Here is a 15,623-nt window from a genome sequence, read left to right on the forward strand (position 1 = left end):
GGAAGACATAAATATCCTTGTAGGCATATTTGATCTATCAAACAGTAAATATTTGTTACTGAGCAAATAGCAATCTTTACAACAGTGACTGAATAGCACCATAGTGCTTTGGCATTTGAGTTAAACCAATCCCAGAGCATTGTCTGAATAAGTGGATATAGATTTTTGCAGGCTGACAAATAGTTTGCTAAGGAAATCCTCTCTTATTGAAATTCCACAGATGTAACAGATATATATATAACAGGTCTAGGTTTTTTCTTTTGTTTTGGGGGGCTTTTTTCTCTACCCCGTGGCTAATTTCAGCCCTGGACTTGTCTCAGTTTGGAACATGCCGTGAGACAGTTAAGAAAACAGTGTAAATGTGGAGAACATGTTTTATGCAGCACTGAAAAACCACTGCGAATCACCTCAGCTTTAATATACACACACTCTCTTCAGACAGTCTGTGTTTCTCCACAATACAAACACACAATGGGAAAGTGACTTTCATTCTCCCCTTCATTCTCATAATACTGTGAAATTGAAAATGAGTGACAGATAGGAATGCTAGCCATCCTGAGCATGCTTTCCTTTGCTTGCTGCCACCTCAAAGCCTGGTTGGAGGGAAATAAGGGGGAAATGTGGGGAGGGGTATGCTGCATCAAGCCAGTGCGTGACTTGGCTTGAGGCTGGTCTCCCCACATGAAAGAGCAGAGTTACCAACCAAGTGAATAGGAGCTTTGCAGATCTTAAGGGAAATAGAAAGGCAATCACCAGTACCCTCTGAAAAACAGACACCCCCCCTGCACACTTTTGATCTTAGGAAGTGTTACTGCCTTTGCAGATAAGCAGGATCACCTCCATGGCAGTGCCCTGGTATGAACACATTCAATCTGTGACTTGATATTCTGGAATTGGCAACCACCAGGTAGAGCCTGGAGCTCAGTTCCCCTGGAGAAAATGGCTGCTTTGGAGGGTGGACTTGGGCAGTATACCCTATTGAGATCCCTCCCTTCACCAAATCCCACCCCTCCTCAGGACCCCCCCCCCCCAATTTCCCAACTTGGGTTTGACCGCCCAATTTGACTTAAGGATACTTGGATATAGGGACATTTATTTTCTGAAGTTCCATGACTGGTTCAGTTAGATCTCCTCCCAGGTGATCTCTCGCTGTAGCAATTTACAAAACCTGTTTAGCTTCCATAGTAATCAGAACTACATCATGGCCTTCAGGCTATTCTCTGGAGCAAGATAGTTGGCTGTACTTCAACTGCGGAGGTGTTTTATGCTGGCTGAAGCTTTGGATCTGAAGAACTCTGATCTTCTTGGGACTGGAAGTCCTTCCTCGGGATCAGCTTGAGTGCTAGTTCAGGAAATCTACTTTCTGTGCTTGGTAAGTTCTATTTTGGGGGTGTTACCCAGGAGCTCTGAATTGGGACTGTCACTGCGTTGCAAGAATATTGTTGCTTCTCTAAAAAGATGTTTTTCATGGTTGCATACAGGTTTTTGCTGCATAATTTTAAAAGGTTTTCAAAATGGTGCATGCCTAGGGCTGCTGAAAAATGAACACTTTTACTTTATAAACAAAAATCCAGAACGGCTTTTGTTGCTTGTGCAATTACATTTCACACAGCAACCAGTATCTACATGTGAATAAGATAAGACCATGAAGAGGATGTGAGAAATCCTTTGGGACCGACATAATATCTCCAAAATAACATCATGTCTACCTTAACCCATCCAAACATACTATCTGATAAATGATATTCTATATATTGCTCTCTATCCTCTTCCCTGCAAGAAGGAAATGTTGTTGCTTTGACGTATTTTGTATTTTTAAAGAAGATTGTATTTTAATAATTTAAAACTAAGATTTTCTTTCAAATTGTAAAATTTTAATATTGTGTATCATGTATGCTGTTACCCATCCTTCAAGGAAGAGAGGGTTAAAAAGGCTAAAATATAACTGTACATTCTCACTTGGATAAATGTGATTTCTTTCAATGAGCTGCACATTGGTTGCCAATGTCCAGGTGGTGACTGAAGATCTCCTGGAATCTGGAGAAAATGGTTGCATTGGAAGGTGGACTCTAGGGCAGGGGTAGTCAACCTGTGGTCCTCCAGATGTTCATGGACTACAATTCCCATGAGCCCCTGCCAGCAAACGCTGGGCCACAGGTTGACTACCCCTGCTCTAGGGTATTATACCCCATTGAAGTCCCTCCCCTTCCCAGCCCCCCACCTCCTCAGGCTCCATCCTAAAAATTTTCAGGTATTTCCAGTCCTGGAGCTGGTAACTCTAAGCTACACTGACCACCAGTACTCCAGTAGTAGCTTCTGCTAAAGTAAGCTTAGATCGTCACCTAGTTATGCTCTAGTTCCAAGTACCAAGAAAAGCCTTTTAGGTCTGCTGTTTGTCTTTCTCATTTTCTTAACTGGTATGTACACTCTTTTGTACAGAATGTTTATGTTGCTTATTTACAAGGGCCACTATCCTGCTAAGAAGATTATAGACCTTTTTGTGGCAAATAATTTTTTTCTCCAGTAATTTAGTTTGCAGAAGATACTTGTAGATCTGTTGGATAGATGTATTATACAAAATTGTTCACTAACTAACATGGTAGAAGCTGTCAAGTTTCAACTTTAGAATAATGTTAAATTGTTTCAATCCAGAAACTAGACTTTTGGGTGTGATCTTCCTCTGCATTTAACTTGATTTTAATATGTTTGTGAGATTCAAAATGCTTCAAGTACCCCATTTACTTTCTGCAGAAGTGATGGTCACTGAGCATTAAATCCAAAGTAATTTTTTGATCTGTAAAATGTGCCATTTGTGAAACAGGAACTATAAAGTGCATGAGAAACAAAAAGGGTTGCACTCTCAAGGAATTTGCTTAGTAATTTGAAACCCAGATCAGAAGGTTTGGTTCTGTAAAAAAAAAAAAGCCACACCCCAAAGTATATGTTTTGTACTTTGACACACACAAAAAAGTGTCTGAACTGAGATTGAAATTGAAGCAGAGCCAGTATGTTATGGTTTGAGACTAGGATCTCAAAGACCCAAATTTAAATTCTCACCCAGCCATGGAAGCTTGCTTGATGACCTTGGACTAACAATACACTCTCAGCCATATCTAACTCACAAGTTTGTTGTGAGGATAAAATGGAAGATTAAAAAAACTTGTTAACTGTTGTGCAGGTCCCTGTGGAGAAAGATGGGGTATCAATCAAATAAGTCAATAAGTTCAGTAAAGTTAGGGTTATCAATAATTCTTGGCTGGGATATTCATGGAGATTTGAGGGTGGAGCCTGGGGAGGGCAAGTTTTGGAGAGGGGGAAAATCTCATCTCATCTCAGTAGGGTATAATGCCACATAATTCACCCTCCGAAACAGCCATTCTTTCTAGGGGAACTGGCTTCTGTCGTCTGCAGATCTGTCGTAACTCTGGGAGATTTCCAGGCCACACCTAGAAGTTGGGAAACACTAAACTTGTAGCGGAAAGTTCAGTGAAAATGTTGATCTAGTATGAAGCAGAAGTAAAAGGCAAACTCCATGTGGGAATCATTAGAAAAACCCAGAAGCCTAAAATAACCCTAGTTCATATGTTGCATTTCCCCACATACCTCCTAGCTTGTGGTCATTAAAACAGGATAGATTCATAAAACACATATTTTTGCTACCAGTATCTTATTATTTTCTAGAGCTTCAGAAGTCCGCTTGTTGGTCATGCAGTCCTCTTGTGATATGTTGCTTTCTTAGGGTAGATAGATAGTACTTGCAACAGAACTTTCTCATGTGTGATTAGTGAAAGGTATCTCTTGGCACAATCTCATTTTCCCCACACACCCACATCCTATCAAAGATATTGTAATGGTTGAATTTGAATTGGAGACAGATTCTTCAAGATATACTGAGATACTAGTAACTTTTACAGTATTTTGTAAAGGTATGTTTTTTTGTCAAAAGAGTTTTTAAAATCCCCTTTGGCATTTGCAGATTTTCTTTGAAAAGAGCTCCTACAAAGAGGCTTAAAGATTTACTGTTCAGTCTTTCATATGCCAATTAGGTCTTAATCACCTCACTCTCTTATTTTAATTATTCTGTTGGGAGACAAAGACTGGAAAATTACTGCTTTGCAGACAATTTTGCTATTTGTAATACAGTTAAGAGATGATTAAAAGAATTCATAGTAATCTTACTTGAATCTTGCTGCTGCAGACATTAATATATAACTAGATAAAGGTACATTAGCTGTTTCTATAAAACAGTTAAGGGGGAAAAAAACTTTAGACTAATTCACACAACTTGATAGCATGATTAAAAGGGGGTGGGGTGTCTCAATCTAAATTGTCATTCATCTGTAGTCAAATGTATGCTTTGTTGGAAGTCCAAATATGTGGCTCAAATCTTTAGCACTGTGTAGATATAATATGGATTACCCCAATTGATTATATGGAAACAATTGTCATACTTCATCCTAATTCTAAGGAATCACTAGGGGCCTAACTAAACATGCATCCCTGACTTAGCATCACTGTTTTAGTGTATCCCCAGTGTGTGGCACAGGAAGCAAGTTCTTATCTGCTTCTCCTGGGCCTAAAGAGCAGAAAGAAAACAAGGGAGCAGGGGTTCCGAATTACCCATTGCTTTTGCTCTTCTCCTGAACTGGGAGAACAGAGGGGTGCTCTTGGTGAGGAATGGGGGCACTGGGTTGCCAGATTGTGGTTGGGAAACTCCTGGACCCATTATGCATGGCTGGAACACCCGTGCTGGCAGCAGCAGGGCATTGGGGAAAATCCCCGATTATGTACCCCACTGCTGCCAGTATGGGCATGTCCCAGCCCAGGCCCTTGGAAGACCCATGTTAACGGTACGCGGGTTCTTCCAGAGTCCTGGGACTCCCGAGGGCACAGGCGAGGGCCAGCCCGATGGAGCCCCGAGCATAATTGGAGACATAATCCTCCTCCTGACCTATGGCGTCCCTGTAGGGACGCCTCTCGCCCCTGCTGGCTCTGTGGCTCCACGGAGCCAAGGGACAACCCCTGCCGTCCGCCATGGTGCTCCCCACCATCCTGCAGTAGGGACCCCCTGCCCCCAATCCCCTTCCCAACTGCTGCTGCTGCTTACCTACACTCTCAGCACTTCCGGCCCCGTGTTGTGTGCGGGGCTGTTGCACCGGTGCAGCTGGCAGAGCTCTGTCCCCGTGCATATACGGGGGGTGGCAGGGCTTTTGGCAACAGCACGGTGGCAGTGCGGTGTAGCTGCCGCTGTTCATAAAGGGTCCTTGAGATGTGGGGATGGAGCCTGGGGAGAACAGGGACTTCAGTAGGGTAGAATTCCATAGAGGCTACCCCTCAAAGCATCCATTTTCTTCAGGGGAACTGACTTTTGTCATCTGGAGATGAGGTATAATTCCAGGGTCCTACCTGGAGGGTGGTATCCCTACTCTAGGCTGTAGGCAAACAAACAATTTGCTTCCCCTAGTTTAATTAGTTTCAGACCACAAATCTCTGTATTCTTATCCCATGCCGCAAGTGTTACATAGCAACATAGGGAAATTCACATAGTTCTATTCCGATTTGACTTCTCTATTTCTTGCATACAAGAGGGGTATTCATAGTATGACACTTCCTTCTTTATGCCTGGCACCATTTTGTTCCCTTAGTGACTGCTGCAGTCAACCACATGACTTTTAAAGGTACAAGATGGAGGCCAGGCACAGGGAGAACCACTGGAAATGTCATTCCCTCTCTCCTTCCAGGATCTTATACATCCTAGATAGGGCAGTTTCCTCATCATCATTTTCCATCAATTGTGCTAGATATTCCTGGAATAGGGACTTCCTGGATGGAGGTAGTCCTTCAGTTCATTTGCAACCCTGCCCTATTCTGCATAGGTTGGGAATCCCCAAGCCTGTGGCAGACTTGCTTTGCTGATTTTTAAATTGGCATTTAAAAAGAGATTAGGCTTTGATTTTAGGCACAGAATGCAGAAAGTGTCCCTGCCAACCAGCCGCAGCCTCAGCAGAAATCCTTCCTTCTAGGAAGTGTCGTGTCGATGACTGATGTGGTGTGACATACTTAATTGCTTTTGCCAAAGTGAGGTTTGGAGTTTCTAGCAATATGCATCTCCTTTTACAATTAAGATCCACTAGGATGCTTTGATTCTTTATTAGGGAGTTGGTGAGTTCTCTAAAGCAATCTATTTACAGGTTGGCAACAAAACTCTGAAAGGCGTCTGCTTAATTTTGTCTTGTTTTGAAATGTTTTTCATGCAAATCTTTTCCATGGTGTATAAAACCTTGTCTATCACAATATCATAGGTAGTTCCCCCCAAGTTAGTAGTGAAAAGGTATTTAGCAAATAAATTACAGAAATGTTACATTCCTTTTATCTGCCTTCCCCACCGTACCAATTTTTTCCGTCTATAAATCAAGTTGCATTTAAATCAGTTTTTGTCTGCAGCAGAGCTGGAACAATCAGACTTGTCTGGGGCTTTATGTCTTGCTTATCACTCCGTCCTTTTAGCATCACCACTCTCTGGGAGGTTAACCCAAGAATGCAGAGGGTAGCTAGCAAATAACAGCAACACAAGGAAGATATCGGGGTATCAACATCTGACTGATATAAACCATTCCATTGGCTATTCTTCCTTGTTATCCTGCCAGGTTCTTGGCCATGCCCTTTCCTTTAATCTATTGCTGCCTAATCCTTTGACACATCTTAACTTTTTCACAATGTCTAGGTATCCATAATGGCTTTGACAGGCCACCAAGTTTCTAATATAACGGTCCAACTGAACTACACTTTGTCTACCAGGCAGAACAGATCACAGTTATCTGTGTGTGTCCCCCACCGCTTCTTTACATCTCATCATTCATTTAAAGCTCACCTCTCTTGCTGAGTCTCAAGGTGAATTACAAAATAGGAAAGCCAACTCAATCAGATGTTGATACTGGCAGTATCTTTCCCTATGTTGCTATTGTTATGCCCAGGTAGGTGCAGCAGGCAGTACTACTCAATCAACTGGGCTTGCGAATTCAGGTGTCACAACAAACCATACTTGTGATTAACAAGCAAGCTACACATCCCAGCTTAAAGCCAATTCTGGTATTAAATTAACAGTGGGTTGATGAAATTCTAAGTTTAGAATGCGTGGCTTCTTGTGATGTCTGAACACAACTGGAGTATTTGGGGCTGCTGACCTTGCTCTATGTCCTCCTTTTGCAATGAAGCAACTCCATTCTGTGGAAGAGTTTTATTGGCAAGGGGGCAGCCTGGGGGCAGCAGTGTCATTGGCAGCTGTTGGTGCTGAGCATGGGGTCAAAGTTCTACTGCCACGGAAAGACGACTGATGCTTCTGCATACGAGCCAGGGTATCACTTTGCATTAAATGACTGTATGAATTTCTAAATGAACTTTCTGAAGCTAGATCGTGGGAGATGTCTTCACTACAACTCCAGTATCCAGTTTAAAATAAATTTTGCTACATTTCCCCCTAAAGATGACTTGTGATCTAGGAGTTCCAGTTTCAAATGCCATTTCTGCTGCAGACTCAAAAGATGGACTCTGTAGTATTCTGCCAGCCTTAGCTACAATGTAGAGATAGTAATAGCCCGCTGTACAGGATTGTTAAGTATTCCTGAGCTAGTGTATATGAAAAGCTTTGAAAGTACATTTGGAATGTATTGCCCAGTCTTATCCTCCACACCCCTTTTTGGAGTTACTGTTTAGTTTCTATCCTGCTTAATACTTAAATGTTGGTAACATTGTGGCTGCTAGTTCTGGGCAGGATTATTAATACTTGTTTTGAATTATTTGTGTTTATGTGTAAGGTGTTGTCCCCCCCCCCCCAGCCTTTTCCTCCCCTCTCCTTGTTATAGGTACTGGGAGAGGTTATTTTGGAACTCTCATGCAATCTTGAGACAGATGTGAGCTGAATTAGATATATGAAGCCCCTGTGGTGGGTAAAGAAGTCTTTGAAAGGGGCATAATACTCTTGTATAATAAATGAATGAAAAATTTGAAAGGAAGTAATTCTGACATAATAACTTCCCCCAGGCTTCTTGTACATCATTGACCTCCTTCTTCTCTGCCCCCCCCCTTAGCAATGGGGGTAGGAAGGGGATCTTTTTTTGCTGCCGCCATGTTGTGATGGATTTTAAGTCTTTTAATGGGAGTTTTAATGGGGTTTTTAAGACATCGTGACCCGCCACGAGCCGCTTAGGGAGTGGCGGGAAATAAATTGAAAAATAAATAAATAAATAAATAGTAGTCTTGCTTAGTGCTCGAATTTCTGCCAAATATAAGTGCAATGATTGTTCCTGAGCCCCCGCGGGGGGCGGTATATAAAAATAAATAAATAACAGAAAAGTTTCAAGTAGCAAATGTCCGCATGTTCTTGTCTTTCTGTTGCATGCTTATAATCTTCAGAAGTATGGAACCTTTCAAATAATATGAGAAACAAATGCATTAGTAGCACTGAATCTGTGGCATTTGAATTAGACAAGCTGCCATTGTGGCATGACTTTTCCTGTAGGTTTAGATACAATTTAATAGATGTAGCTGGGTCTAATTTTAAACTGTGTAGTTTCTCACTTGCCCTCATCAGTTAATAGCAGACTTAAGTAGGCGCCTATATGGAACATCGGGGCAAAAAAATGATTGCACATACTGGGTGTGAGAAGAGATTCACAGGCTGTTGTTTCTGTCAAAAGGCTGTTTCTGCCATTCTGTTTTGTTAATCTAAAGCATAATAGTAATTGGCTGGCATTGGGCTATATTGTTAATTTTCAAACCCTATATCTAACATTCAAATACAGGCATGCATGAAATGTAATGGGTTAAGTGTATTTGCAGATACAGCCTGACAATTGTTAAGGAGGCTCACTGTAGGTAGAAGAGGCAGGTAAGAAGAAGGAAATGGAGTGGCCTTGGAGGATGGGCCACTCCATTTCCTTCAGCATATACATTACCTAGGGTTGCCAACTTCGGGTGGGGAAATACCTAGAGATTTGGGGGGTTGAATTTGGGGAAGGTAGAGTTTAGGGAGGGGAGGGACATCTGTCGGGTACAATGCCATCCTTCAAAGCAGCCATTTTCTCCAGAACTATATTTTTATTGCCTTGAGATCAATTGTAATAGCAAATCTCCAGCTGCCACCTGGAGGATGGCAACTTTAAGATTACCCCATTTTGTGGGGAGAAAATGCCTTTTTAAGCTAGAAATGTGGGGTTTTTTTTTGTCCTACACACATTTAATTTCAGAGTGTCAGCTTGGATAACTTCAACGCTCCAATTTTTAGCAAAAAATATTGGACCTGGAACATAAGAAATGGGCCAGAACGTCGCCAGTGAGCAGGATTAATTCAGATGCGCTTCATTGCTGGGTATACTCTCAAACATATTAATGCACTGAAATCATTATGTGCCTTTTAAAAAAGCACACAACTCTACTGCTGGCCTGACATCTGGCCGCCCAGCGTCTGGAGTGGCCATACTGGATTAAATGAAGCTTTGGGGTTTGACCAGCCAGTTTGCCTTTCCAAAGAGCCCTGGGTGTGGGCCAGCAATCCTCAAAAGCAACGCATGGGTGGTGATGTGCTGCTGTGACGCAAGGCCAGGTTTTCATAAGACTGGGTGGAATTGCTGGCTTCAAGTGCTCCCCGCCTCCCCAGGAAGCTGCCTGTGTAGTCGGCCCATCAACAATCCACAGGTTGGTGGGATTCGGGAATAACTTAAAAGAGCGCATCCCCTCGGCTCTTTGCAAGGTTTGGAGGGACGCCCCGCGTTCTCCGCCAAGCGGGTCTTTGGCGACCCCTCCTCTTCCTGCTAACTCGTCCAAATAAGCGAAGTGAGGGGAATTCCTCTCCTTGCAGCCAGGGCCGCGAGCGTCGGGCGCGCCCTCGGTCCTCAGCCCGGGGGTTACTTTCGTTTTCCTCGACAGTCGCGGTCGCCTGTTTCAGCCCGTGGCCAAAGGCAGTCACCCCCCCCCCCCCCCCGTTAAACCAGTGTCCAGATGTCGTCGTCCCCCTAATCCCCGCCTCCTCCTCCTCTTCCACCCCTTCCCTTCATCCCTCAGGCGCAACAAGCCGGCCATGGCACGGGGCAGGGCGGGGGTGAGGTGGGCTGTGAGCGCCCTGCCTTGCCTTGCCCCCCGCCATTTTGGGACGCATGCGCACGCCCCACCGGCGGCTCCGGCTCCTCTCTCGCTCGCTCGCTCTCTCTCTCTCAGCTGCCTTGTCAGGCCCTTCCGCTCCTCGCTCGCTGTTGGCTGCGGAAGTGAATTGCGCGCCGAGCGGAGGGGGAGCGGGCGAGGATGCGTGTGGGCCGCTCCCGACTCCCTCGCCGCCGTCGCCAGGAGTCGAAGCCCGGGAAGTGAGGGCTGACGGGAGGCGAGGCGCCTTGCAGGCGGAGGGGTCCCTGGCTGGCTTGGTAAGGGCGCGCGTCTGCCGTGGCGGGGGGCGAGCAGCGCTGCCCTCTGGTCGTGAGGGGCTGCCTCCCCCCCCCAGCCATTTCCCCCCCTTCTTTCCCAGCCAGGGTTCCTGCAGTGCAGCGTCACCTTGGGGTTTTTGTGGGTCTCTCCTTCCCTTCCCATCTTCTCAACTCTCTCGTTGATTTCGACTCTCTCCCGTATTTCTCTCCCCCCCCCCCCCATGCATGCAAGTGTGTGCCTGGGGTGCACCATAGCAACAGGCATTGGGATGCTAGGAGCTGGCGAGACAAGGGGGCATCGCTCTGGGAAGAAGATGATGGTGGGTCCCTCCCTGTAAGTGTTTAGGGGACCCTCCAGCTTTTGGGGTTTTGTTTTTGTTTAAATTGGTTGGGGGCTCCCTGGTTGAATCCCCCTTGTGGAGCTGATGGGTTGCAAATCTTCTCTTCCTGAATCGTGGGGGTTGGGGGCACCATAGGTTCCATTTGGTTGACTCTGTGTTTGTGCTGGAGAGCGGAGAGAGGCAAGAAACGGGTGGCATTTGTTTTGTATTCTGTTTTCTTCCCCCTGTTTTTTTTTCTTTCTTCTTTTTCTTGCTAGTGCTTCCTGGTCTTTCCCCTCGCAGATGCTGCTGTATGTGCGGGCAGTGGGAGCAAAGCAACTGCCTGGAATTATAGGGATCTCTCCACACTTTCCTTCTCAGTCCAAGCCTCAGGGCTGCTGTCGCTGGCATTAAAGTCTTTGTAGCTATCAACCCAAGTGTGGTTTCGATGGAAAATGAAGGTAAATATTTTGCAAGTAGTTGCACTTCAGGTTCAGCTCATTGGGGGTGTGGGGAGAAAAGCATTTAAAAAGCATCTCATATTTTTTTGATCAGGCTGTCTTCAGGGACTCTACATAGTGCGTGGTGCTGGACAGAGCCCCCCCCCTTTTCTAGGCTAGTGGACCTCTGTTGTATGGTCACACCTATTCTTTCTGTAAATCATCTTGACATTTCTGTAGTGGCAGTGTGCAGACTCATTATATAAATGTTTAACAAAACCAAGAGACTGTGTACGTTCTCTGAGTAGATCAGTGGTGTAGGCTTATTTATTTGTCCTAATAATGGAGATAATATTAATGTTAAGCTTGCTTTGAAAAAAACAGGTGACTCTTACTTGGGTATTGATTAACGTTTTCTGGATTAAAATGTAATGTGTAAAGGTTCCAGTTCTGAGGAATTATGTAAATATGTTGGTTTCTCTGAGAGAGCTAGATCACTAGTTGGTGTAAAGCCTCTGCTTAAATCTTTGAAGTCTGTTGCTTCTTAATTGAATTTTTCTTCAGCTGGAAATTTTAAAGTCAAGAAAATAGTTTATGGTGTGTCATGATTTTTACAGTGGTCCTAATTTCTGTGATGATTTGAAGTGTTCACATGGGAATAATTTGTACATGGAAATATGCTTTCCTCACATTCATCAGTGGCTAATTTTTATGGATTGCTTTTATTATTGAGAGGTTTCAAAAAGCAAAACAGGATCCAATTTTACTATCTTGATGCTGCTACAAATGAGAGTTTCATGGCTGTCTTTTCCATTTCTAAGGTTGTAGCATCCTTTACATATTTCAATAAATTTGGTAGACGAATAGACATGCAGGTGTTTGCCCTGTACTTTTCTAGAAGAATACTTATTTTCCTTTTTGATACCCAGTTGATGTAAAAGATCTTGACTGCTGAGAAATAAAGGCTGCCTATATTTGTACACCATCCATTGTGCTGTTTTCTGCAGATCTTTAATTTAATGCAAAATGAATAAGACACAAATATGTAGGGAATTAGGAGTCCTGCAGCGCTACTTTGAGCCCAAATCTGTTCCTGTAATAATTTTAATATGAATTCTGCACAGGTTGCACATAATAAGCCTGCCTCATTAGGTGGTATTTAACTCTATCACTCAGGCCTCTTTTTGGAGAGCTTTGTTTAAATACTGTGGTATACCACAATGGATGTTGCAACTCATTAAATGAGTTGTAGAGCACACTTTCACAGTCCAAGGCTGTTATTAATCAGTACCTCTGTTGCACATCCTTCCACTTATTGTTATGTTAAATATCAATAAAGGGAGGCAACAAAAGATAAATTTGGTGCTAAGGCTTGTGAGGCCAAGGGTAGGCTTTTCTGGATGCTGAACTTTTCTGTGAAATCCAGGCAGTTGCTTAGAGAGTGATTGAAAGCCAGGTACTGATCTCCAATGAGGTATCTCTGACTTCACTTGACTTTTACTATCTATGAGCAATATTGAATGATCATCCTACATAGAAGCTTAAGTTAAAGCACCAATGTAAAAATGACACTGAGGCTGTAAAATAGCAGTTAAATGAAAGCTACTTACCTGCTTCTAATGATAGCTCTTTTCTGTTTATCAGATAGTTGTCTGCTGTGTTAGGCTTTGTGTACTAATTTCAGACACAATAAAATCAGTTCAGACCAACACGGCTACTCATTTGAATAATTTCAGACAGTAATAGATCAAAATAAACAGAAGCTAACCCTGAAAGTCCTACAGCTTGTTTCCACCTATGAATTATTTTGTGCTAAGAGTAACAAATCAGCAGTTTCTTTGGAATTAAGGCCAAAACAAGGGTAGTCTTTTATTATTTTGATTTGATTATTTGATTGCTAGGTCTATTGAATAGTTTAACTTCAGATCTCATACCAAAAGTGTTGTATATGAGGAGACAAAATTGTAAGGAACATTTCATGTCGCATATTCTACAAACAAGCTGTTTTTTAAAGGTCTGCAACAGCTTTGTCATCATTGCATATTATTTTTCAAACCTTTTTGTTTAACCTTAGCCCATCACTGTAGAACCTCCAATGAGGTTTTGCTTCCTACAACCAACCTGTTTTAGGATCAAACTGAACTGGTTATCATGAACATTTTCTGTATTGACATTGAAGTGTCTGGACAAGAATGCAAATCTGTCACTTGTCTTAGAATATATCTGTTTTGTCTGATTTCCCCCTCCTTCCAAGCTCATTAAAGCAAATTTTTAACATTTTGAGAATGTAGATCTGCAGATAACTGGATCTTCATTTTAGATGGCAAATTGAAAGTATTGGGACAGTATCCAGACTGTTTTGTCATCTAGTCTTTTCAGTCTCATACTACTTTAATTTGAAATCTTTTGTCTCTTTCAAATACATGAATATATTAAAGTAAGCACAAACATTGTTCAAAGGGAATTGTTTTGTTCGTTCATTTGCATACTTAGGCTGAAGTGCCCACAATATGCACAAGTGGGTACCTGTGTCATAAAACTCATCTGGACTTCGCAGAAATAGCTGAATGAGTCTCTTGTTACACAACTAGCAGCCTAGAATGGAAATCAGAATGAAGTGGGACTGAGTCTCTTTTACAGATGAATCTGCAACACTGTTACAGATTCATTTGAAATCTAACTTAATTTAGCTTCAGAAATTCGTAACCACGCAAGGGCAAAATCAAGATGTAGCTTGTCTGTAATAGAACTATTCCATTATGATCAATGTAGTTAGCCAGATGCATATTTTTTAGAGTGGTTAACATGTTTTTAGGGTGCAACTAACATGTCATCCTATATGTTGGCCATGTGAAACTGTGGCAGATTGCCCTGAAAATAAAGGTCTGGCAACAGTTCTGTTGGTGGATGTTAAGTAGGCAAGCTTAGTCAGACAGCGTGGTATAATAGTGGACTAGGATCAGAGATCTCAGCTTGAATCCTTACCTTGTTGTGGAAACTCTTTGGGTAAGCTTGGTGCTAACCTACCTCTCTGGATGGTGGCTGTGAGGATAAAATGGAGGAGTGAAAAGGGATGATGAGAGCCACTTTGGATTCTTTTAAGGGAGAAAGACAAAGTGCAGATGCATAACATAAAGGATGATTCCTGAGCTGATATAAACTCTTAGGAGTTTTGCTACTGAACCCTGTCCTCGTTCACTACTACCTTGAGGCTTTGTTTCTTCAATTTAGGTGGTCATAAGGCTTAAGCTCTGTGTGCCTAAAGATTGAAGACTAATCCAACTACACAGTAAACGTATAAAGGAATTTTTTTCCTTGGGAGATCTACCTGGGTCAGCCCTTTCCACTTTCCAAGAGAATGATTAAGATCTCATTATTCTGTTTAGTCTTTACATTGGCAGTGAAAGTTTTAGACTTTTTGTAGCTGCTTTCATGCACTTGAGGATTATATGGTTTTGTCATTCCAGAATAACTTTGTGATACGTATTGTGCATAGAACCCATTATGCAAAATACCTTGGAAATAAAGAGATGGGAAGGCAGTATAAAAACAGTAAAGTGTTGCATTCTTGTTTTATGTGTATGTCTGGCTACCTAATGGATTTGTGGGTTGTTTCATTAGTAGCCCAGAATCTCGATTCCCCCCCCCCCTTTTACTGTTTCCAGGTTCAATTCTGTACTTTTAAAAGGTTGTGTAAAAATGAGACTTTCTCTAAGTATTGCTTCATATACCCTCTGTAGAAGAATCCTGTCTTACTTAAAGCAATGTTATAGGAGGGTTGTCAGATTCTATACCTGGCAAGAAAAAATTAAATCTAGTGGGTGAATGATTAAGCTGAAATCAGGAAGTTTCACAGTTCTGATACTTCCCCTGCATCTGTTCATTGCTATTGTCTGTGCAGGGCTCTGAATAGTCGAAATAGCTGTATAAGTGGATAGGATACTGACTTCAGTGAGACCTACCACTTTCCCCCTAGATCCCTGCCTCTCATGGCTAATCAAAAGGTTAGATGCAAGGATAGGGGCGATAATCTGGGAGATAATCAACTTCTCCATCTCAGCTGGAGTATTCCCGGAGGGGATGAGGGAGGCAGTGGTATGGCCTCTGCTGAAGACACCATCCCTGACCCTGCGGGAACCCACTATCTAATGCCCTAGCGTTTCAAGGGAAGGTGGTGGAAAGTGCTACTGTAGACCAACTGACAGCAGTCCTGGAGGAAGCTTTGGTCATAAACCCAGTCCAATCAGGCTTCTGGCTTGACCATGGGGTTGAGATAGCAATGGTTGCCCTGATGGGTGACCTCCACCACCAGCTGGATTGAGGCATTGATGGACAGCCTTCACTGCCAGCTGGATTGAGGCAGGTAAGTGCTGCTAATACTCTTCAACCTCTCAGTAGATCATGAGCTACTAGCTTGCTGCCTCTCCAATGCTGGGGTTCAAGAGACAGCC

At 43.0% G+C, this 15,623-nt stretch overlaps 1 protein-coding gene across 8 annotated transcripts in view; it reads left to right on the top strand.

Annotated features, from left to right (window-relative positions):
- The first annotated feature begins 1,216 nt into the window (after positions 1 to 1,216).
- ATP2C1 (ATPase secretory pathway Ca2+ transporting 1) overlaps positions 1,217 to 15,623 on the top strand; it is a 59,414-nt gene continuing 45,007 nt past the window's right edge. The window contains exons 1-2 of one of the 8 annotated variants that reach the window (XM_077303594.1): positions 9,614 to 9,693; positions 11,011 to 11,193. In XM_077303594.1, the coding sequence (XP_077159709.1) occupies positions 11,188 to 11,193 (6 nt within the window). In that variant the 5' untranslated portion in view covers positions 9,614 to 9,693; positions 11,011 to 11,187. Of the gene's footprint in view, positions 1,373 to 2,293; positions 2,418 to 9,613; positions 9,694 to 10,134; positions 10,413 to 10,723; positions 10,747 to 11,010; positions 11,194 to 15,623 lie in introns of those variants that run through there. The other 7 variants (XM_077303593.1, XM_077303596.1, XM_077303595.1 and 4 more) reach the window with 7 other exon arrangements.

Source organism: Paroedura picta, chromosome 11 (assembly GCF_049243985.1).
Source record: "Paroedura picta isolate Pp20150507F chromosome 11, Ppicta_v3.0, whole genome shotgun sequence".
Classification (NCBI taxonomy): domain Eukaryota; kingdom Metazoa; phylum Chordata; class Lepidosauria; order Squamata; family Gekkonidae; genus Paroedura; species Paroedura picta.